General features: G+C 42.5%; 1 protein-coding gene across 1 annotated transcript in view; it reads left to right on the top strand.

The window, feature by feature from the left end:
- The window catches only part of LOC120039635 (FERM domain-containing protein 5), a 139,178-nt gene extending 124,939 nt beyond the window's left edge, over nucleotides 1-14,239 (top strand). The window contains exons 2-12 of the mRNA XM_038985049.1: nucleotides 1,453-1,557; nucleotides 5,072-5,114; nucleotides 5,277-5,355; nucleotides 8,089-8,186; nucleotides 9,273-9,396; nucleotides 10,411-10,498; nucleotides 11,120-11,208; nucleotides 11,529-11,592; nucleotides 12,266-12,357; nucleotides 13,985-14,059; nucleotides 14,167-14,239. Coding sequence (XP_038840977.1) covers nucleotides 1,453-1,557; nucleotides 5,072-5,114; nucleotides 5,277-5,355; nucleotides 8,089-8,186; nucleotides 9,273-9,396; nucleotides 10,411-10,498; nucleotides 11,120-11,208; nucleotides 11,529-11,592; nucleotides 12,266-12,357; nucleotides 13,985-14,059; nucleotides 14,167-14,239 — 930 coding nt within the window. The remainder of the gene's footprint in view (nucleotides 1-1,452; nucleotides 1,558-5,071; nucleotides 5,115-5,276; nucleotides 5,356-8,088; nucleotides 8,187-9,272; nucleotides 9,397-10,410; nucleotides 10,499-11,119; nucleotides 11,209-11,528; nucleotides 11,593-12,265; nucleotides 12,358-13,984; nucleotides 14,060-14,166) is intronic.
- Nucleotides 14,240-25,449: the final 11,210 nt, after the last annotated feature.

The raw sequence follows: 25,449 nt of genomic DNA, 5'->3' as shown, positions 1-25,449 counted from the left end.
CATCAACAGACAGGCTGGGGCTGAGGTGGATACTGATTACATCAACAGACAGGCTGGGCTGAGGTGGATACTGATTACATCAACAGACAGGCTGGGCTGAGGTGGATACTGATTACATCATCAGACAGGCTGGGGCTGAGGTGGATACTGATTACATCAACAGACAGGCTGGGCTGAGGTGGATACTGATTACATCAACAGACAGGCTGGGGCTGAGGTAGATACTGATTACATCAACAGACAGGCTGGGGCTGAGGTAGATACTGATTACATCAACAGACAGGCTGGGGCTGAGGTGGATACTGATTACATCATCAGACAGGCTGGGCTGAGGTAGATACTGATTGCATCATCAGACAGGCTGGGGCTGAGGTAGATACTGATTACATCATCAGACAGGCTGGGCTGAGGTAGATACTGATTACATCAACAGACAGGCTGGGCTGAGGTAGATACTGATTACATCAACAGACAGGCTGGGGCTGAGGTAGATACTGATTACATCAACAGACAGGCTGGGGCTGAGGTGGATACTGATTACATCAACAGACAGGCTGGGCTGAGGTGGATACTGATTACATCAACAGACAGGCTGGGGCTGAGGTGGATACTGATTACATCATCAGACAGGCTGGGGCTGAGGTGGATACTGATTACATCATCAGACAGGCTGGGCTGAGGTAGATACTGATTACATCATCAGACAGGCTGGGGCTGAGCCCAGTCACCCAGTGACCACCTATGCCTGAGCAGGCAGCAAGCAGCAGAGCATATTCCATTTCTCGCTCTCTGAAAAGTCTACAGAGGCGGGACCATTCCATTTGTCATGCGCTGCTCTGCACTACAGGTTCCATTCCATTTCTCATTCACTGCACTGCACAGCAGCGCCTATTCCATTTCCCACTCACAGCACTACACTGAAGGGCCAATTGAATTTCTCACTCTCTACATTTCCTTCTCATCACTGTCTGCACCAGGTGTACATTGCTCCACTTCCACTCCATTTTCCACATTGTCTACCTCTCCGTACTGCTTCTCTCCATCATGTCTTTTCCTCTGCAGTAGAGATTTCAGCGAGACATCACAGATGGCTGTTTCTGCATATTAATATTTGATTCTCCTCAGATATGTCCCCAGGGTTGGTGAAATATTAACCATGTTCTGGTGTTATTGAAATCTCGTTTCTTTTGAGCCAAAAATCTTTCTACATGGTGTCTGTTCATGCCTTCACCCCTCTCCTCCTTAGCGCTTTGTCAGTCACTGTCTGTGGCGTTGCCTGGCTACCAACCACTGTCACCCCTACATTACTAACTAGTGTTGTTTTTCACGGTTGTACAGCGAGATGCATTACCTGGTGTCTCCTCTACCTGGTTGTCACCTCTGTCACCCCTACCCTGACAGTAGTTGTCTCTCCTCAGAGTTATTCATGTAGTGTTTTCTTATGTGTTACAGCGCGATGCAAAGGGACAGTACCTGTTTGATCTCATCTGTCACCACCTTAACCTGCTGGAGAAGGACTACTTTGGCATCAGATATGTGGACCCAGACAAACAGAGGGTGGGTGGTGTCAACCGATAGGGAGGAGGGGTAACTCCCTCTCTCTCTGTTTATGTCTGTCTATCTATCTCTCTCTTTCTTTCTGACTGTTTCTCTCTTAACTACCTCTCACTTGCTGCCACTTTCACACTCTCTCTCCCGTTCTCCCTCTCCGCTCTCTTTTTCTCTTTCTTTCTTTCTTTCTTTCTTTCTTTCTTTCTTTCTTTCTTTCTTTCTTTCTTTCTTTCTTTCTTTCTTTCTTTCTTTCTTTCTTTCTTTCTTTCTTTCTCTCACTCTCTTTCCCATGACATCACACATATACCACTGAGCAGGCTATTTCTACAGTTTCTCCCTCTCTTCTCTCTCATCCTTTCATGTGTGCCTGCAGCAGAGCCCAACCCGTACTCGACTGCGTCACAGCCTGAGGTTATTACTGTGTGTTAACTCTCGTCTGCACAGCCTGATACACACACACACACACACACAGATCCTATTCCCAGAGGAACAATGGTTCCGTGCCGATCAGAATCAGTTCCTGTTCTGTCTCCATCTCAACACTTTCAGAGGAGCTAGTGTTGTTGTTGTTGTTGTGAGGAGAAAACATTTGGTGGGAGGGTGGGGGATTGACAGAGTGATGGAGAAAAGTGGTAGCACATCTTTCTGCCCATAAACTAACCAGAAGAAGACAGCCATCTGCTGTCAGACAGACAGATTGGACAGGAACTGATTGGAGCTGTTGTGTGTTTCTTACTGTGAGTATTGAACTGGACCTTACTTTGAAACATATTCCCTCACCCTGATCTGTGGGAAATACTTTTGTCAGGTGTACTTTATGTGTAATAAAGCATCATTCTACCTTGACAGACTAATTAGTTACAGTACACATATAATTATTATCTATTCTTAACACGAGTGTCAAAATCACATTGTTGAGGAGCTGATGCAATAATGTGAAATATATATATATATACAAAAATTGTATTTAACCTTTATTTAACTAGGCAAGTCAGTTAAGAACAAATTCTTATTTACAATGACGGCCTACCCCGGCCAAACCAGGACGACGCTGGGCTAATTGTGCGCCGCCCTATGGGACTCCCAATCACGGCCGGATGTGATACAGCCTAGTTCATATGCCTTGTGACCGTGAAATATAGGCCTAAAGCCGAGACAATAAGAAGACACAGTGGCAGAATAAATTCAACCACACCTTTGTTTCATCACAAAACCTGAAAGCAACCTCTGTCCTGTGAAGTCCACAAAGCATATTGTATGTAACAAACAGTTACATGACCTACAGCATGGTCAAGCAAGTTAATGTTTCAAACATTTTCGGAATAGTAAACAACTATTGATTTAGAACCAGGGAGAGTTACCGCAAGTCACAAAAGAAAACAGGAGCTGCCTTCACTAATCCAGCACCATTTCAATTTCAACATTTCACCATCATCAAATCACCTCTGCCTAGTCTAATACAGTGACAACTAAAAGATACCAAACACAATTGAGTCCAATCAACGTACGCTAAATATGATGTGGCTGTTCTGATTTCTCTCTCTGTGTGTGTGTGTGTGTGTGTGTGTGTGTGTGTGTGTGTGTGTGTGTGTGTGTGTGTGTGTGTGTGTGTGTGTGTGTGTGTGTATGTGTGTGTGTGTGTGTGTGTGTGTGTGTGTGTGTGTGTGTGTGTGTGTGTGTGTGTGTGTGTGTGTGTGTGTATGCGTGTGTGCATCCGTGCAAGTAGAAATAACATTTTGACTCACCCTACTTGTAGATAAATGCCAATTCCATCCTCCTCTCTTTCATGTTGATGATATGGTCTGTGACTCTGTCATACAGTACACTCTTTTATTTTTTGTTGTCCTAGGCTACCTGGCTAAAATGCTTGCTCACTAGCCTAACTTCCTTTCATGGGCAATGTTAGCTAGTTAACATTAGCCTTCTACATCTAGCTACATATTGAACTTCCATTCTCTCAGGTCAGGGCACCATATATGAATTTATGGTTGGATCAGAATCGCCATCATTGGCCAGTACAGAGAATTAAGTAAAACCACAACTCCAAATCCCTGTCTCCATCAATGGATAATTTAGGAAAGGGCCCACTTTAGCTAGCTAGCCACAAACATGAGATGCAACAATTCAAGTTGTTTCTGTCTATGACGTATTGCTCTCGTGATGTTATTGGAGTGAAGCCAAATCCAAACTGGCTTCCCTTGACACATTTTTTTGGTGCACCAGGATCATTAACAGTTGAGCTCACTCAGTTTATTTCAACACTGATTGGCTATTTATACTTTTTATGAATGGAAGCCAAATGCTTGCTGGCTTCCCTTGCATTCAACACTACAGGCGGCAACAATGTCATGCTCTTTTTGACCAGACAGCATCAAATAGATGGCCTACACACACAGAGACAGAGGGGCGCTGTTTCGCTCACTCGGATGCTTTCTCCGGTGAGATACATTCCAGCCTTGCAAATTGAAGGAAAATTATGAAACACAGAGAGACGAATAGTCCATTTAAAAAATATATATATATATTTATCAATATTTTGGGGAAGCCTGGCTTCTCTTGGCATCCATGAATACTGGTGCCTTCCTCAGTCAGAGTCAGAGTACTTAACCCAGTCTATATTCACTGTCCATCTCTTCTATACACCTTACAGATTGGCATGTAGTTAGAGCAGTGTTTCAGGGTTTGATAGAAGGACTGTAGTAAGGGTGTATGAGGCTTTGATAGACACAACTCTGTCACAGTCTATCACTGAAGCACTCAACCAAGCCCTCCTCTCCAGAGCAGAACCTCGAGGCCAGGGGAGAGACAGGTGAAGTCTGGGAGATATGATGAACGTCAACAAACTAGGCCAGTATCACCGGTGTAGTGTCTTACCCTCCCCACTCATTTAATGTATTCCATTTTTCATTCAACCTTTATTCATACAGATTAATTGAGATAACATCTGTTCAACTCACCAGAGATATTTTTTTCTCCTCCAAATGGTTATGAGCTGACAGACAACAAGCGTTTCTCTGAGTGTCCTTCCTCTAAAGCACTTTCCTTTCTTTCATCTCTATAAGTCACTGGGTAAGAGAGAGAGGGGGAATGATGAGGAGAGAGAGAGAGAGAGAGAGAGAGAGAGAGAGAGAGAGAGAGAGAGAGAGAGAGAGAGAGAGAGAGAGAGAGAGAGAGAGAGAGAGAGAGAGAAGGAGAGAATATAAACATCAGTAAGAGTAAGAGAGAGAGGGGGAATGATGAGGAGAGAGAGAGAGAGAGAGAGAGAGAGAGAGAGAGAGAGAGAGAGAGAGAATATAAACATCAGTGAGGTAGAGAGAACACAGCATTAGGATGCTCAGTGGAGTTCTGTTCTAGTATGCCCTCCAGCTCTAGACAACAAGTCAGATTGCACAACTACTGAGCAATCAGACAACGTAGTCTGTCACTACTGTCTAGAGTAGAGGCAGAGGGAGAGCAGTCAGGTATTTAGCGCCTAGAAAACACCCTTTTTGACTGATTTGTTTTTGTTTATGTCTTTCAGCATTGGTTGGGTTTTACAAAATGTATTGCCAAACAAATTAAATGTAAGTACATGAATGCATGACCATGTATGACTATTGAATTATGCATGATGATATGCAGTTGCGAATTTGATTGGGTGATTGAGTCGTTGGCAGTTACTACTAGTTAGGTCACAGTAACTACTAGAAAAAGCCTATTTTCTAACATGTGACCTCTCCCCTCAGCCCAGCCTCCATTCACCATGTGTTTACGTGTCAAGTTTTACCCTCCCGACCCAGCTGCCCTGAAAGAGGAAATCACAAGGTAAGAGACTAGAGACAGAGTCTGACAGGCAGAATGGAGTGGGCTTATAATTGAGGAAACTAGGGTGCCAGCCATGCACTGCTGTCAACCCAACTCGGAGGGAGGGAGGGAGGGAGGGAGGGAGGGAGGGAGGGAGGGAGGGAGGGAGGGAGGGAGGGAGGGAGGGAGGGAGGGAGGGAAAGCTAGGTGGTAGGAAAATAGAGTGTGGATTTTGCCTACAGTGGGTGCAATAGATTAAAAGAATTGGTTTGGTCCAAATGGTACAAATTACGTTGGATTCTTCCAACAGTGGGCAATCACTCTCTTTCATCTGATTGAAACTTCTCATGTTGATGCTGAATTTTACACACATCTAGAATATCACTACAGGCATGAATGAGTGAGCACAAGCTGATTTTAGGGGTATCAAAACCCTACAGTGAATCCGTTTGTAGGAGGATTTAGACCAGATAACTCTTTCTTTAAGTTGCAATGTCAGGTCACCCTGCCTGCACAATGTGGTACTCTATCTCTGACAGTCAAACTACGGTGTAGAGGAGGAGGAAGGAGGAGGAAAGAGGGAGGGAGGAGGAGGAGGGAGGAGGAGAACGGCAGAACGGCTGCCTTCCTCACACCTCACCTAGTTAGTCTGTGTCCAAATGGCATCCTATTCCCTATGTAGTTCACTAAGACCAGAGCCTGGTCAAAAGTAGTGCACTATATAGGGAATAGGGTGCCATTTGGGACGTAACCCTAGTCTCGTCATCATGCAATCTAGCCCCTTTCACTTTCCACTGCTTCCCATTGTCTCATAACCCCAGTCGGAGCTAGGGAGGGAGAGAACGCTTCCCATTGTCTCATAACCCCAGTCGGAGCTAGGGAGGGAGAGAACGCTTTCCAATCCTCCACCATTTGGTGACGCTGCCAGCAGCACCTTCTGTAAAGACACACACACACTCACATACACACACACACACACACACACACTTATGACATTTTGCTGTATGATTAATAATGGTATTTATTGCGTTACTGCTCTTAGAGAAGATAAGCCACTGGTGTGTGAAATTAATGCTGGGTAAGATATTCTGAAATGTGCGTTTTCTTGGGATGCAGTCTGAGGCAACTTGATCTCACATGAAACGTTTACATGAATTGCAAGAGCCTGAATAACAATCACATTCTCAACCAGAAGACTGAAGGAGGACTCTCCATGGACCACAGCTAAACTGATCTATAAACCCAAAACCACATCTCTTGTGTGCTGGCCAAGTAACAGTCTGTCACAGAAGACTACAGTTAAATCAGTAGATCACGAAGAGTTAATTATAACTCAAATCATAACTAAATCACAGATATGTGAAATCATAGAGAACAGAGCCAGGGTGAAAGATAATCATCACATATCCACTCAGATCCACTCAGATCACGATAAGTGAAGTTCTATTTGAAGAGGAGGATGGTACTGCAGTGTAGGAAGTAAGGATGTGGTTAACAGAGCAGGTTCTGAATGAGACTAGACAGGGTTATGTATTAATGATGGGGAGATGGGAACTAAAAGCCTGGTGTGAATCCAAAATGGCCCCCTATTCTCTATATAGTGCACTACTTTTGGTCAGAGCCCTGGTTAAAAGTAGTGCACTAGTTAGGGGATACGGTGTCATTTGGGACACCTACTGGTTTTCCATATATTTATTAGCTAGAGGGTATATTATTAAGTTGCACCAGGCGAAGTCAGCAGCACTCTGCAGGGAGGAGAAGATGTGAAGGCAGAGTATAGAGTTGTGACTTATCTGACTTTACGTGTTCAGGTCTCAGGCAAGGTTAGGCTACTCATCACGCAAACAAGCTTGGGTCACAGAATTAAACCTCTATTGCATGACTTATTCCTTTCATCTCCTAGTGGGGCAAAGAGCCTATGTTGCATAGAGACACTATATTGTTTATGCTGCTGACCTGGTAAACCTGCTGAATGCTGATATTCCTGCACCAAAACATCCCTGACAATGGCGCTTTTCCTCTCATGTCTTAACACACCTGGACACATGGAGTTGCCTGTAGACAGTTTTATCTATTGTGCCGTTTACTTTCCAGCAGGATTCTAACCTATTTGATATTGAATTGGAGAGGAAGCCTTCTCCACATGAAGTTGTTTTGTCACCCTGTGTAGAACGACCCAGGAGCAACCAGGGGACTGTTTGACTCAAACTAGTAGAAGTGGAAAAGTTATTTCATCATCCTGCTTTATAGAAGAGTCTCATGTTGACAGATCTCTGAGGAAGAGAATTCTTCACTATCTCCTCAACCTGATAGATAAAAGGTTCCAATTAAGAGAAGGGCCAGATAAGGTGAAGTCCCCTCTGTGTTGGGCTGTGGAAGTGGCTGTGCTTTAGCTGGAAATGGAATGGTCTCCTGGGCCCTGTAGGCTAGAGGCAGGAAGGAGCAGAGACAGACTCAGAGACACGCGCCATTATTCGCCACAGGCCTTCCTTTTACCAAACACTGTCGATCTCAAACACTCTCCTCTACAAACCCTTTCCAAACAACCAACAAACGAACAAAGAGTTAAGTGAAGAACATCGTCTGGGAATTTAAGATCAGGGCTCTTTTGGGCCGTCTGTATGACCCACTCATCCCTTTAAATGGAGCTACAAATGGAATGAAAGAAATGAGAAACAAATCATTTAGGTTCAGTACATCTCTTTGCTTGTTTGGAGTGGACCAAAGAACACAGTTTCTGATATTCCTTTGCAGATATCTAGTCTTCCTACAGATCAAGAGAGATCTGTACCATGGTCGTCTCCTGTGTAAGACGTCGGATGCTGCCATGTTGGCTGCCTACATACTACAAGGTAAATGGACCACAGCAACCCCATGTTTTTCTAGACTATTTTTTTTATTGAACCTTTATTTAACTAGGCAAGTCAGTTAAGAACAAATTCTTATTTAAAAAAAATATACAATATAAATATAGGACAAAACACACTTCACAACACTACATAAAGAGAAACCTAAGGCAACAACATAGCAAGGCAGCAACACATGACAACACAGCATGGTAGCAACACAACATAACAACAACATGGTAGCAACACAACATGGTAGCAGCACAAAACATGGTACAAACATTATTGGGCACGGTCAACGGCACAAAGGTCAAGAAGGTAGAGTCAACAATACATCATATAAAGCAGCCACAACTGTCAGTAAGAGTGTCCATGATTGAGTCTTTGAATGAATAAATTGAGATAAAACTGTCCAGTTTGAGTGTTTGTTGCAGCTTGTTCCAGTCGCTAGCTGCAGTGAACTGAAAAGAGGAGCGACCCAGGGATGTGTGTGCTTTGGGGACCTTTAACAGAATGTGACTGGCAGAACGGGTGTTTTATGTGGAGGATGAGGGCTGCAGTAGATATCTCATATAGGGGGGAGTGAGTCCTAAGAGGGTTTTATAAAGGTGTTTGTTATAAGACTTAATGGAAAAATACCACTGTCACCTACTGTTTTCATTGTGATGTGAGTGTGTGAGTTGAGGTAGTGTGGTGGAGGTATAGGTCTAGAGCTCAGGCTGTAGCCTCCAGCACTGTGGCAGCATCCTCATTGGCATTCAGGCAGCTGATTTAAGGCTCCTGCTCCTGCTCCCCTGCCACACAGAGACAAGGCCGCCATTGTCTGATTGTCTGGGCCTGGCTCTTACAGAATCTCAGGGCTGCATGAAAGAACAGCAGTAGAACAGCCTGGTTAACCTATAGCAGAGATATAGAAGAGAAGCTCTGACGGCATATACCATGACCACAATACATGTGGTTTATAACAGCCAGGTCACTATGCTTTATGTCATATGGGTTACATAGGTCTTCCCAGTAATGTATTTGTGTGTGTTACAGACATCACAGGTAAAGTTGTTTCTGTTGTCTCCTGTGTTCTCCATCCTCCCCCAGCTGAGGTTGGTGACTATGATCCTGGAAAGCATCCTGAGGGCTACAGCTCTAAGTTCCAGTTCTTCCCTAAACACTCAGAGAAGCTGGAGAGACGCATCTCTGACATCCACAAGACAGAACTAATGTAAGGTGACACCTGTCAGACTCCTCATTGTGATTTTATTTGACACATAGTTCACTCAGTCTCTGTCTGTAGTCTCCATGCACACCTGATTCTGAACATAGACATCATCCATCCCACTAGCCTCCTCTCTCCCTCTCTTTCCCTCTCTTTCCGCTCTCTCTCTCTCTCTCTCTCTCTCTCTCTCTCTCTCTCTCTCTCTCTCTCTCTCTCTCTCTACCAGATGATTATGATATTTGACTTAGCGCTTGTAATTGAATATAGTGTCATCATCAGCATGATGATTGTGGGCCTAATTTGATACAAGATCATCCTATCTCTCCTAGATAGAATGTTACATCCATGATGAAAATAGATATGTTGATGAGATACATTATGCATGACCCTAGCTAAGCCGTAGATATGCAATTTCATATCCACATCATATGCTGAATATACAATATTTTCCTAGCTGCTATTTGTCCAACTCTTCCTGCTTATGGATAGTGGGTGAAGGGACCGCAGTGACCTTATGAGTGTGTGTGTGTGTGTGTGTGTGTGTGTGTGTGTGTGTGTGTGTGTGTGTGTGTGTGTGTGTGTGTGTGTGTGTGTGTGTGTGTGTGTGTGTGTGTGTGTGTGTGCGGGTGGGTGTGTGTGTGTGTGGGTGGATGGGTGGGTGTGTATTTCTCAGTACTGTACTGCTGTGTCATTAGTTTGTGGCAACCTGGGACAACTCTGCCAGTCAGCTGAACATCACATCACCCTCAAGAGGCTCTCTCTCTCTCCCCTCCCCCCTTCACAGTATATGCAGTATTCATATATACAGACTCTACTACTGTAGACCATCTACAGGATCTTACCTCTGCTTCCCTCTAGTGTTGGTCTCTCTCATCTTTCACTCACTGAAATGAATGAAACAAAATTCACTTTACAAATCATTAGCTCACCGCTGGAACCTTTTTCATCCATCATCACACAGCCCACCCCACAGTAATCTGTCGAGTCACAGTAGACTGATGTTGTGTCCTCATCTCCCAGAGGACAGACTCCAGAAGAGTCAGAGCTGAACTTCCTGCAGAAGGCCCAGGAGCTGGAGACGTATGGTGTGGACCCTCACCCCTGCAAGGTACAAACACCATGAGAAGAGAAGGGTTCATTATAGCTCTGCACTGGCAGTCCTTTTAGCTCTCTATTGATTCCAGTACAGCCTGAACCTAATTTAATACAATATGATTTCTTTGCTATTCTGTTTGTGAGGCCAGTTGTACATTACATACAGATGTCGGATCTTAATTTGACACCTTTCGTCGCAGGAGGAAAATAATCCTGCAGCAGGAGGATTTGAATAATGAAGAAATATTTAAAATCGCCGCCAGGGGACAGCTGGAAGCAGTGTTTGTATAGAAGGGATATAGTTGACCCTTGTACTGTATGTCGTAGCCTATAAGCTATATAAAATGGTGGTTGTTGATGTGTATGGTTGCATTTCAAATATATTTTGGTACATTTGAGTGTTGCAGTAATAGGACCTAGACCTAGCGTTTGAGCGAGTGAGAAAATAATTTTGATGGCATGCCCTGATCCCATTGACTCAACTGCTACTTTTCAGGGACTCACAAGGCTCTGAATTTGAATATCCTGATGTAGCAGGAAAATCCTCTGCGACAAAAGAGTGATCAAGTTAAGATCCGACATCTGTACAACAACATACACCGTGTATTCAATACTTGTGTTGTGTCTGTGTCAGGATGTGTCAGGGAACCCTGCCTTCCTGGCCTTCACTCCGTTTGGCTTCACTGTCCTGCAGGGGAACAGGAGAGTCCATTTCCTCAAGTGGTGAGTAATAATATGGTTAGCATAGTCATAACTTTTGTCAAGCCTTCATTGTTTTACAGACAGAAATAGTTGCATACAATGTAAGAGATGTAAGTGTGTAGTTGTTGCATAAAACGTGCGACATTTGGCTTGCCTGTCGTTAGCAATTGTTCTATTTAACCTGGCAGTCCAGAATCCCACAGTCTCAGACCTAAACCTATTTGTCCCTCCTGACTAGAAAACAGAGCTGTTCTAATCTGTCAGTTGGTCACAATGAATATTTCAACTCTTCTCACTGTTCTGTTCGGTTTTGACTGGTCTTGTCTTGTCTTGGTGGGTAGGGACGAGGTGACAAAGCTGAAGTTTGAGGCAAAGACATTCCATATATATGCAAATCAGAAAGAGGTGGGTTCCATGACATGCATTATTAAAATGGGTTCCTTTCTGCTCTGGAATTACACAGTGAAATTCATGTAGATAAACCTGTTTTATGCAATGGAAATGGCCTTTGGGGAGAAGGTGTAATTTAGCCGTAATAGAGAAGTTAATGACTTAACTGGACATAAGATGGGGGTCCATTGTTGATAGATAAATGTGTACTCATTGTAGTTTCGTTCATAGAAATAGAATGAATAGAAGTGGTGTCTCCATTCAAGTCAATGTTTGCTTAATTGGTGGACTGGCAGCCATTTTGTGTGTACCCATGCCAGAAAGTAAAAGCAGGAAGTGTACCCTTCAATCTGTGCTGTGATTTGAGTCAACTCAACTGGCATTACAATGAGCCACATCAGTTAGCATAATTTGAATGAACATTCTGCATTACCATGGCAATCCAGCCTCAGTTTATAGAACATTCCAAAATACCATGTAAATTATTGCCTCACAATACCAGGCAGCCATTGCAAGTGTACCCATGAGTTTACCAGTCAAATGCCAGGGTAAGAGCTTCCAAACCCGTTCTATTCATTCTATTTCTATGGTTTTGGTAGCCAAGTCAGAAGATGTGAAATACAAGATGTGCATACTCTGTCATACTCAGATGTGCATATGCATACCTACATGTGTATACTCACTGCAGGACAAGAAGATCATCTTGACATATTTTGCACCTACACCTGAGGCCTGTAAACACCTGTGGAAGTGTGGAGTTGAGAATCAGGCTTTCTACAAGTGAGTTACACTGACTATCAGTAATTGAATCAATCAATCAATATATGATACAATGTACACTACCGGTCAAAAGTGTTAGAACACCTACTCATTCAAGGTTTTTTTTATTCTACATTGTAGAATAATAGTGAAGACATCAAAACTATGAAATAACACATCATGTAGTAATCAAAAAAGTTTTCAACAAATCAAAATATATTTTATATTTGAGATTCTTTAAAATGACAGCTTTGCACACTCTTGGCATTCTCTCAACCAGCTTCAAGAGGTAGTCACCTGGAATGCATTTCAATTAACAGGCCTTCTTAAAAGTTAATTTGTAGAATATCTTTCCTTCTTAATGAGTTTGAGCCAATCAGTTGTGTTGTGACAAGGTAGTGGTGGTATACAGCTGATAGCCCTATTTGGTAAAAGACCAAGTCCATATTATGGCAAGAACAGCTCAAATAAGCAAAGAGAAACGACAGCCCATCATTACTTTAAGACATGAATGTCAGTCAATACGGAACATTTCAAGAACTTTGAACGTTTCTTCAAGTGCAGTCGCAAAAACCATCAAGCGCTATGATGAAACTGGCTCTCATGAGGACCGACACAGGAATGGAAGACCCAGAGTTACCTCTGCTGCAGAGGATAAGTTCATTAGAGTTACCAGCCTCAGGAATTGCAGCCCAAATAAATGCTTCACAGAGTTCAAGTCACAGACACATCTCAACATCAACTGTTCAGAGGAGACTGTGTGAATCAGGCCTTCATGGTCAAATTGCTGCAAAGAAACCAATAATAAGAAGAGACTTGCTTGGGCCAAGAAACACGAGCAATGGACATTAGACCGGTGGAAATGTGTCCTTTGGAGTCCAAATTGGGTATTTTTGGTTCCAACTGCCGTGTCTTTGTGAGACGTGATGTGGGTGAACGGATGATCTCCGCATGTGTATTTGCCACCGTAAAGCATGGAGGAGGAGGTGTTATGGTGTCGGGGTGCTTTGCTGGTGACACTGTCTGTGATTTATTTAGAATTCAAGGCACACTTAACCAGCATGGCTACCGCAGCGATACGCCATCCCATCTGGTTTGTGCTTAGTGGGACAATCATTTGTTTTTCAACAGGACAATGACCCAACACACCTCCAGGCTGTGTAAGGGCTATTTTACCAAGAAGGCGAGTGATGGAGTGCTGCATCAGATGACCTGGCCTTCACAATCACCCGACCTCAACCAAATTGAGATAGTTTGGGATGAGTCGGACCGCAGAGTGAAGGAAAAGCAGCCAACAAGTGCTCAGCTTATGTGGGAACTCCTTCAAGACTGTTGGAAAAGCATTCCAGGTGAAGCTGGTTCAGAGAATGCTAAGAGTGTGCAAAGCTGCCATCAAGGCAAAGGGTGGCTACTTTGAAGAATCTCAAATATAAAATATATTTAGATTTGTTTAACACTTTTTTGGTTAATACATGATTCCATGTGTTATTTCATAGTTTTGATGTCATCACTATAATGTAGAAAATAGTAAAAAATAAAGTAAACCCTTGAATAAGTAGGTGTTCTAAAACTTTTGACCGGTAGTGTATGTGCTATTATTACAATGTTATTACATTAGCTAAATCTTTTTGTCTCTGTTCACTCACAGGTTGGACAAGTCCAGCCAGGTCAGAACGGTGTCCAGCAGTAATCTGTTCTTCAAAGGAAGTAGATTCAGATACAGGTAAATACATGTACTGGCTATAAGTAACGTTTTGAAGATCCTTCAGTTAAGTTTTTGGTGATAATGCACGGTTGAGGGTTATATTTTGTCTCTGTGTTGGTTCTCAGTGGCAGGGTTGCTAAGGAAGTGATGGAGCAAAGTGCCAAAATAAAACGGGAACCTCCAGAGATTCACAGGTGAGCCTTGGTGCTTTTGATGTCTGAGTTACACCATGGCAGTTAGTTTGATGTCTGAGTTACACAATGGCAGTTAGTTTGATGTCTGAGTTACACAATGGCAGTTAGTTTGATGTCTGAGTTACACAATGGCAGTTAGTTTGATGTCTGAGTTACACCATGGCAGTTAGTTTGATGTCTGAGTTACACCATGGCAGTTAGTTTGATGTCTGAGTTACACCATGGCAGTTAGTTTGATGTCTGAGTTACACCATGGCAGTTAGTTTGATGTCTGAGTTACACAATGGCAGTTAGTTTGATGTCTGAGTTACACCATGGCAGTTAGTTTGATGTCTGAGTTACACCATGGCAGTTAGTTTGATGTCTGAGTTACACCATGGCAGTTAGTTTGATGTCTGAGTTACACCATGGCAGTTAGTTTGATGTCTGAGTTACACCATGGCAGTTAGTTTGATGTCTGAGTTACACCATGGCAGTTAGTTTGATGTCTGAGTTACACCATGGCAGTTAGTTTGATGTCTGAGTTACACCATGGCAGTTAGTTTGATGTCTGAGTTACACCATGGCAGTTAGTTTGATGTCTGAGTTACACAATGGCAGTTCGTTTGATGTCTGAGTTACACCATGGCAGTTAGTTTGATCTCTGAGTTACACAATGGCAGTTAGTTTGATGTCTGAGTTACACCATGGCAGTTAGTTTGATGTCTGAGTTACACCATGGCAGTTAGTTTGATGTCTGAGTTACACAATGGCAGTTCGTTTGATGTCTGAGTTACACCATGGCAGTTTGTTTGATCTCTGAGTTACACAATGGCAGTTAGTTTGATGTCTGAATTACACCATGGCAGTTAGTTTGATGTCTGAGTTACACCATGGCAGTTAGTTTGATGTCTGAGTTACACCATGGCAGTTAGCTTGATGTCTGAGTTACACCATGGCAGTTAGTTTGATCTCTGAGTTACACCATGGCAGTTAGTTTGATGTCTGAGTTACACAATGGCAGTTAGTTTGATGTCTGAATTACACCATGGCAGTTAGTTTGATGTCTGAGTTACACCATGGCAGTTAGTTTGATGTCTGAGTTACACCATGGCAGTTAGCTTGATGTCTGAGTTACACCATGGCAGTTAGTTTGATCTCTGAGTTACACCATGGCAGTTAGTTTGATGTCTGAGTTACACCATGGCAGTTAGTTTGATGTCTGAGTTACACAATGGCAGTTAGTTTGATGTCTGAGTTACACCATGGCAGTTAGTTTGATGTCTGAGTTACACCATGGCAGTTAGTTTGATGTCTGAGTTACACCATGGCAGATAGTCTGATGTCTGAGTTACACCATGGCAGTTAGTTTGATGTCTGAGTTACACCATGGCAGTTAGTTTGATGTCTGAGTTACACCATGGCAGTTAGTTTGATGTCTGAGTTACACCATGGCAGTTAGTTTGATGTCTGAGTTACACCATGGCAGTTAGTTTGATGTCTGAGTTACACAATGGCAGTTCGTTTGATGTCTGAGTTACACCATGGCAGTTAGTTTGATCTCTGAGTTACACAATGGCAGTTAGTTTGATGTCTGAGTTACACCATGGCAGTTAGTTTGATGTCTGAGTTACACCATGGCAGATAGTTTGATGTCTGAGTTACACCATGGCAGTTAGTTTGATGTCTGAGTTACACCATGGCAGTTCGTTTGATGTCTGAGTTACACCATGGCAGTTTGTTTGATCTCTGAGTTACACAATGGCAGTTAGTTTGATGTCTGAATTACACCATGGCAGTTAGTTTGATGTCTGAGTTACACCATGGCAGTTTGCTTGATGTCTGAGTTACACCATGGCAGTTAGTTTGATGTCTGAGTTACACCATGGCAGTTAGTTTGATCTCTGAGTTACACAATGGCAGTTAGTTTGATGTCTGAATTACACCATGGCAGTTAGTTTGATGTCTGAGTTACACCATGGCAGTTAGTTTGATGTCTGAGTTACACCATGGCAGTTAGTTTGATGTCTGAGTTACACCATGGCAGTTAGTTTGATGTCTGAGTTACACCATGGCAGTTAGTTTGATGTCTGAGTTACACCATGGCAGTTTGTTTGATCTCTGAGTTACACAATGGCAGTTAGTTTGATGTCTGAATTACACCATGGCAGTTAGTTTGATGTCTGAGTTACACCATGGCAGTTTGCTTGATGTCTGAGTTACACCATGGCAGTTAGTTTGATCTCTGAGTTACACCATGGCAGTTAGTTTGATCTCTGAGTTACACAATGGCAGTTAGTTTGATGTCTGAATTACACCATGGCAGTTAGTTTGATGTCTGAGTTACACCATGGCAGTTAGTTTGATGTCTGAGTTACACCATGGCAGTTAGCTTGATGTCTGAGTTACACCATGGCAGTTAGTTTGATCTCTGAGTTACACCATGGCAGTTAGTTTGATGTCTGAGTTACACTATGGCAGTTAGTTTGATGTCTGAGTTACACCATGGCAGTTAGTTTGATGTCTGAGTTACACCATGGCAGTTAGTTTGATGTCTGAGTTACACAATGGCAGTTAGTTTGATGTCTGAGTTACACCATGGCAGTTAGTTTGATGTCTGAGTTACACCATGGCAGTTAGTTTGATGTCTGAGTTACACCATGGCAGTTATTTTGATGTCTGAGTTACACCATGGCAGTTAGTTTGATCTCTGAGTTACACAATGGCAGTTAGTTTGATGTCTGAGTTACACCATGGCAGTTAGTTTGATGTCTGAGTTACACAATGGCAGTTAGTTTGATGTCTGAGTTACACAATGGCAGTTAGTTTGATGTCTGAGTTACACAATGGCAGTTAGTTTGATGTCTGAGTTACACCATGGCAGTTAGTTTGATGTCTGAGTTACACCATGGCAGTTAGTTTGATGTCTGAGTTACACCATGGCAGTTAGTTTGATGTCTGAGTTACACCATGGCAGTTAGTTTGATGTCTGAGTTACACAATGGCAGTTAGTTTGATGTCTGAGTTACACCATGGCAGTTAGTTTGATCTCTGAGTTACACCATGGCAGTTAGTTTGATGTCTGAGTTACACCATGGCAGTTAGTTTGATGTCTGAGTTACACCATGGCAGTTAGTTTGATGTCTGAGTTACACCATGGCAGTTAGTTTGATGTCTGAGTTACACCATGGCAGTTAGTTTGATGTCTGAGTTACACCATGGCAGTTAGTTTGATGTCTGAGTTACACCATGGCAGTTAGTTTGATGTCTGAGTTACACCATGGCAGTTAGTTTGATGTCTGAGTTACACAATGGCAGTTCGTTTGATGTCTGAGTTACACCATGGCAGTTAGTTTGATCTCTGAGTTACACAATGGCAGTTAGTTTGATGTCTGAGTTACACCATGGCAGTTAGTTTGATGTCTGAGTTACACCATGGCAGTTAGTTTGATGTCTGAGTTACACAATGGCAGTTCGTTTGATGTCTGAGTTACACCATGGCAGTTTGTTTGATCTCTGAGTTACACAATGGCAGTTAGTTTGATGTCTGAATTACACCATGGCAGTTAGTTTGATGTCTGAGTTACACCATGGCAGTTAGTTTGATGTCTGAGTTACACCATGGCAGTTAGCTTGATGTCTGAGTTACACCATGGCAGTTAGTTTGATCTCTGAGTTACACCATGGCAGTTAGTTTGATGTCTGAGTTACACAATGGCAGTTAGTTTGATGTCTGAATTACACCATGGCAGTTAGTTTGATGTCTGAGTTACACCATGGCAGTTAGTTTGATGTCTGAGTTACACCATGGCAGTTAGCTTGATGTCTGAGTTACACCATGGCAGTTAGTTTGATCTCTGAGTTACACCATGGCAGTTAGTTTGATGTCTGAGTTACACCATGGCAGTTAGTTTGATGTCTGAGTTACACAATGGCAGTTAGTTTGATGTCTGAGTTACACCATGGCAGTTAGTTTGATGTCTGAGTTACACCATGGCAGTTAGTTGATGTCTGAGTTACACCATGGCAGATAGTCTGATGTCTGAGTTACACCATGGCAGTTAGTTTGATGTCTGAGTTACACCATGGCAGTTAGTTTGATGTCTGAGTTACACCATGGCAGTTAGTTTGATGTCTGAGTTACACCATGGCAGTTAGTTTGATGTCTGAGTTACACCATGGCAGTTAGTTTGATGTCTGAGTTACACAATGGCAGTTCGTTTGATGTCTGAGTTACACCATGGCAGTTAGTTTGATCTCTGAGTTACACAATGGCAGTTAGTTTGATGTCTGAGTTACACCATGGCAGTTAGTTTGATGTCTGAGTTACACCATGGCAGATAGTTTGATGTCTGAGTTACACCATGGCAGTTAGTTTGATGTCTGAGTTAAACAATGGCAGTTCTTTGATGTCTGAGTTACACCATGGCAGTTTGTTTGATCTCTGAGTTACACAATGGCAGTTAGTTTGATGTCTGAATTACACCATGGCAGTTAGTTTGATGTCTGAGTTACACCATGGCAGTTTGCTTGATGTCTGAGTTACACCATGGCAGTTAGTTTGATCTCTGAGTTACACCATGGCAGTTAGTTTGATCTCTGAGTTACACAATGGCAGTTAGTTTGATGTCTGAATTACACCATGGCAGTTAGTTTGATGTCTAAATTACACCATGGCAGGTAGTTTGATGTCTGAGTTACACAATGGCAGGTAGTTTGATGTCTGAGTTACACACTGGCAGTTAGTTTGATGTCTGAGTTACACAATGGCAGTTAGTTTGATGTCTGAGTTACACCATGGCAGTTAGTTTGATGTCTGAGTTACACCATGGCAGTTAGTTTGATGTCTGAGTTACACCATGGCAGTTAGTTTGATGTCTGAGTTACACCATGGCAGTTCGTTTGATGTCTGAGTTACACCATGGCAGTTTGTTTGATCTCTGAGTTACACAATGGCAGTTAGTTTGATGTCTGAATTACACCATGGCAGTTAGTTTGATGTCTGAGTTACACCATGGCAGTTTGCTTGATGTCTGAGTTACACCATGGCAGTTAGTTTGATCTCTGAGTTACAACATGGCAGTTAGTTTGATCTCTGAGTTACACAATGGCAGTTAGTTTGATGTCTGAATTACACCATGGCAGTTAGTTTGATGTCTGAGTTACACCATGGCAGTTAGTTTGATGTCTGAATTACACCATGGCAGTTAGTTTGATGTCTGAGTTACACCATGGCAGTTTGTTTGATGTCTGAGTTACACCATGGCAGTTTGTTTGATCTCTGAGTTACACCATGGCAGTTAGTTTGATCTCTGAGTTACACAATGGCAGTTAGTTTGATGTCTGAATTACACCATGGCAGTTAGTTTGATGTCTGAGTTACACCATGGCAGTTAGTTTGATGTCTGAGTTACACCATGGCAGTTAGCTTGATGTCTGAGTTACACCATGGCAGTTAGTTTGATCTCTGAGTTACACCATGGCAGTTAGTTTGATGTCTGAGTTACACCATGGCAGTTAGTTTGATGTCTGAGTTACACCATGGCAGTTAGTTTGATGTCTGAGTTACACCATGGCAGTTATTTTGATGTCTGAGTTACACCATGGCAGTTAGTTTGATCTCTGAGTTACACAATGGCAGTTAGTTTGATGTCTGAGTTACACCATGGCAGTTAGTTTGATGTCTGAGTTACACCATGGCAGTTAGTTTGATGTCTGAGTTACACCATGGCAGTTAGTTTGATGTCTGAGTTACACAATGGCAGTTAGTTTGATGTCTGAGTTACACCATGGCAGTTAGCTTGATGTCTGAGTTACACCATGGTAGTTAGTTTGATGTCTGAATTTCACCATGGCAGTTAGTTTGATGTCTGAGTTACACCATGGCAGTTAGTTTGATGTCTGAGTTACACCATGGCAGTTAGCTTGATGTCTGAGTTACACCATGGCAGTTAGTTTGATCTCTGAGTTACACCATTGCAGTTAGTTTGATGTCTGAGTTACACCATGGCAGTTAGTTTGATGTCTGAGTTACACCATGGCAGTTAGTTTGATGTCTGAGTTACACAATGGCAGTTAGTTTGATGTCTGAGTTACACCATGGCAGTTAGTTTGATGTCTGAGTTACACCATGGCAGTTAGTTTGATGTCTGAGTTACACAATGGCAGTTAGTTTGATATCTGAGTTACACCATGGCAGTTAGTTTGATATCTGAGTTACACCATGGCAGTTAGTTTGATGTCTGAGTTACACAATGGCAGGTAGTTTGATGTCTGAGTTACACCATGGCAGTTAGTTTGATGTCTGAGTTACACCATGGCAGTTAGTTTGATGTCTGAGTTACACCATGGCAGTTAGTTTGATGTCTGAGTTACACCATGGCAGTTAGTTTGATGTCTGAGTTACACCATGGCAGTTATTTTGATGTCTGAGTTACACCATGGCAGTTAGTTTGATGTCTGAGTTACACCATGGCAGTTAGTTTGATGTCTGAGTTACACCATGGCAGTTAGTTTGATGTCTGAGTTACACCATGGCAGTTAGTTTGATGTCTGAGTTACACCATGGCAGTTAGTTTGATGTCTGAGTTACACCATGGCAGTTAGTTTGATGTCTGAGTTACACCATGGCAGTTAGTTTGATGTCTGAGTTACACCATGGCAGTTAGTTTGATGTCTGAGTTACACCATGGCAGTTAGTTTGATGTCTGAGTTACACCATGGCAGTTAGTTTGATGTCTGAGTTACACCATGGCAGTTAGTTTGATGTCTGAGTTACACCATGGCAGTTAGTTTGATGTCTGAGTTACACCATGGCAGTTAGTTTGATGTCTGAGTTACTCCATGGCAGTTAGTTTGATGTCTGAGTTATACAATGGCAGTTAGTTTGATGTCTGAGTTACACCATGGCAGTTAGTTTGATGTCTGAGTTACACAATGGCAGTTAGTTTGATGTCTGAGTTACACCATGGCAGTAAGTTTGATGTCTGATTTACACCATGGCTGTTAGTTTGATGTCTGAGTTACACCATGGCAGTTAGTTTGATGTCTGAGTTACACCATGGCAGTTAGTTTGATGTCTGAGTTACACCATGGCAGATAGTCTGATGTCTGAGTTACACCATGGCAGTTAGTTTGATGTCTGAGTTACACCATGGCAGTTAGTTTGATGGCTGAGTTACACCATGGCAGTTAGTTTGATGTCTGAGTTACACCATGGCAGTTCGTTTGATGTCTGAGTTACACCATGGCAGTTTGTTTGATCTCTGAGTTACACAATGGCAGTTAGTTTGATGTCTGAATTACACCATGGCAGTTAGTTTGATGTCTGAGTTACACCATGGCAGTTTGCTTGATGTCTGAGTTACACCATGGCAGTTAGTTTGATCTCTGAGTTACACCATGGCAGTTAGTTTGATCTCTGAGTTACACAATGGCAGTTAGTTTGATGTCTGAATTACACCATGGCAGTTAGTTTGATGTCTGAGTTACACCATGGCAGTTAGTTTGATGTCTGAGTTACACCATGGCAGTTAGTTTGATGTCTGAGTTACACCATGGCAGTTAGTTTGATGTCTGAGTTACACCATGGCAGTTAGTTTGATGTCTGAGTTACACCATGGCAGTTTGTTTGATCTCTGAGTTACACAATGGCAGTTAGTTTGATGTCTGAATTACACCATGGCAGTTAGTTTGATGTCTGAGTTACACCATGGCAGTTTGCTTGATGTCTGAGTTACACCATGGCAGTTAGTTTGATCTCTGAGTTACACCATGGCAGTTAGTTTGATCTCTGAGTTACACAATGGCAGTTAGTTTGATGTCTGAATTACACCATGGCAGTTAGTTTGATGTCTGAGTTACACCATGGCAGTTAGTTTGATGTCTGAGTTACACCATGGCAGTTAGCTTGATGTCTGAGTTACACCATGGCAGTTAGTTTGATCTCTGAGTTACACCATGGCAGTTAGTTTGATGTCTGAGTTACACCATGGCAGTTAGTTTGATGTCTGAGTTACACCATGGCAGTTAGTTTGATGTCTGAGTTACACCATGGCAGTTAGTTTGATGTCTGAGTTACACAATGGCAGTTAGTTTGATGTCTGAGTTACACCATGGCAGTTAGTTTGATGTCTGAGTTACACCATGGCAGTTAGTTTGATGTCTGAGTTACACCATGGCAGTTATTTTGATGTCTGAGTTACACCATGGCAGTTAGTTTGATCTCTGAGTTACACAATGGCAGTTAGTTTGATGTCTGAGTTACACCATGGCAGTTAGTTTGATGTCTGAGTTACACCATGGCAGTTAGTTTGATGTCTGAGTTACACCATGGCAGTTAGTTTGATGTCTGAGTTACACAATGGCAGTTCGTTTGATGTCTGAGTTACACCACGGCAGTTTGTTTGATCTCTGAGTTACACAATGGCAGTTAGTTTGATGTCTGAATTACACCACGGCAGTTAGTTTGATGTCTGAGTTACACCATGGCAGTTAGTTTGATGTCTGAGTTACACAATGGCAGTTAGTTTGATGTCTGAGTTACACAATGGCAGTTAGTTTGATGTCTGAGTTACACCATGGCAGTTAGTTTGATGTCTGAGTTACACCATGGCAGTTAGCTTGATGTCTGAGTTACACCATGGCAGTTAGTTTGATCTCTGAGTTACACCATGGCAGTTAGTTTGATGTCTGAGTTACACCATGGCAGTTAGTTTGATGTCTGAGTTACACAATGGCAGTTAGTTTGATGTCTGAGTTACACCATGGCAGTTAGTTTGATGTCTGAGTTACACCATGGCAGTTAGTTTGATGTCTGAGTTACACCATGGCAGATAGTCTGATGTCTGAGTTACACCATGGCAGTTAGTTTGATGTCTGAGTTACACCATGGCAGTTAGTTTGATGTCTGAGTTACACCATGGCAGTTAGTTTGATGTCTGAGTTACACCATGGCAGTTAGTTTGATGTCTGAGTTACACCATGGCAGTTAGTTTGATGTCTGAGTTACACAATGGCAGTTCGTTTGATGTCTGAGTTACACCATGGCAGTTAGTTTGATCTCTGAGTTACACAATGGCAGTTAGTTTGATGTCTGAGTTACACCATGGCAGTTAGTTTGATGTCTGAGTTACACCATGGCAGATAGTTTGATGTCTGAGTTACACCATGGCAGTTAGTTTGATGTCTGAGTTAAACAATGGCAGTTCGTTTGATGTCTGAGTTACACCATGGCAGTTTGTTTGATCTCTGAGTTACACAATGGCAGTTAGTTTGATGTCTGAATTACACCATGGCAGTTAGTTTGATGTCTGAGTTACACCATGGCAGTTTGCTTGATGTCTGAGTTACACCATGGCAGTTAGTTTGATCTCTGAGTTACACCATGGCAGTTAGTTTGATCTCTGAGTTACACAATGTCAGTTAGTTTGATGTCTGAATTACACCATGGCAGTTAGTTTGATGTCTAAATTACACCATGGCAGGTAGTTTGATGTCTGAGTTACACAATGGCAGGTAGTTTGATGTCTGAGTTACACACTGGCAGTTAGTTTGATGTCTGAGTTACACAATGGCAGTTAGTTTGATGTCTGAGTTACACCATGGCAGTTAGTTTGATGTCTGAGTTACACCATGGCAGTTAGTTTGATGTCTGAGTTACACCATGGCAGTTAGTTTGATGTCTGAGTTACACATGGCAGTTCGTTTGATGTCTGAGTTACACCATGGCAGTTTGTTTGATCTCTGAGTTACACAATGGCAGTTAGTTTGATGTCTGAATTACACCATGGCAGTTAGTTTGATGTCTGAGTTACACCATGGCAGTTTGCTTGATGTCTGAGTTACACCATGGCAGTTAGTTTGATCTCTGAGTTACACCATGGCAGTTAGTTTGATCTCTGAGTTACACAATGGCAGTTAGTTTGATGTCTGAATTACACCATGGCAGTTAGTTTGATGTCTGAGTTACACCATGGCAGTTAGTTTGATGTCTGAATTACACCATGGCAGTTAGTTTGATGTCTGAGTTACACCATGGCAGTTTGTTTGATGTCTGAGTTACACCATGGCAGTTTGTTTGATCTCTGAGTTACACCATGGCAGTTAGTTTGATCTCTGAGTTACACAATGGCAGTTAGTTTGATGTCTGAATTACACCATGGCAGTTAGTTTGATGTCTGAGTTACACCATGGCAGTTAGTTTGATGTCTGAGTTACACCATGGCAGTTAGCTTGATGTCTGAGTTACACCATGGCAGTTAGTTTGATCTCTGAGTTACACCATGGCAGTTAGTTTGATGTCTGAGTTACACCATGGCAGTTAGTTTGATGTCTGAGTTACACCATGGCAGTTATTTTTGATGTCTGAGTTACACCATGGCAGTTAGTTTGATCTCTGAGTTACACAATGGCAGTTAGTTTGATGTCTGAGTTACACCATGGCAGTTAGTTTGATGTCTGAGTTACACCATGGCAGTTAGTTTGATGTCTGAGTTACACCATGGCAGTTAGTTTGATGTCTGAGTTACACAATGGCAGTTCGTTTGATGTCTGAGTTACACCACAGCAGTTTGTTTGATCTCTGAGTTACACAATGGCAGTTAGTTTGATGTCTGAAATTACACCACTGGCAGTTAGTTTGATGTCTGAGTTACACCACGGCAGTTAGTTTTGATGTCTGAGTTACACCATGGGCAGTTAGCTTGATGTTCTGAAGTTACACCACTGGCAGTAGTTTGATGCTCTGAGTTCACCACCATGGCAGTTAGTTTGATGTCTGAAGTTACACCATGAGGCAAGTTCGCTTTGATGGTCTCGGAGTTACTACCATGGCTAGTTAGTTTGATTGTCTGAATTTACACCATGGCAGTTAGGCTTTGATGTCTGGAGTTACACCATGGCCAGTTAGTTTTGATGCTCTGAGTTACACAATGCAGTAGTTTGAGCCGAATTACACCAGGCGCTAGTTGATGTTGACTTTTACACCATGGCAGTAGTTGATGCGAGTTAACCATGGCGTTAGCTTGATGGCTGAGTTACCACCATTGCAGTTAGATTTGGCTGTCTGGAGTTACACCATGGCAGTTAGTTTGATGGTCTGAGTTACACCATGGGCAGTTAGTTTGATGTTCTGAGTTACCACCATGGCAGTTATTTTGATGTCTGAAGTTACACCATGGCATTTAGTTTGATGCTCTGCGTTACAATCCATGTCAGTTATGTTGATGTCTGAGT

The sequence above is a fragment of the Salvelinus namaycush genome, unplaced genomic scaffold, assembly GCF_016432855.1.
Source record: "Salvelinus namaycush isolate Seneca unplaced genomic scaffold, SaNama_1.0 Scaffold286, whole genome shotgun sequence".
NCBI lineage: Eukaryota > Metazoa > Chordata > Actinopteri > Salmoniformes > Salmonidae > Salvelinus > Salvelinus namaycush.
The sequence above is the reverse complement of the archived record's forward strand: the minus strand, read 5'-3'. Positions and strand labels throughout refer to the sequence as shown.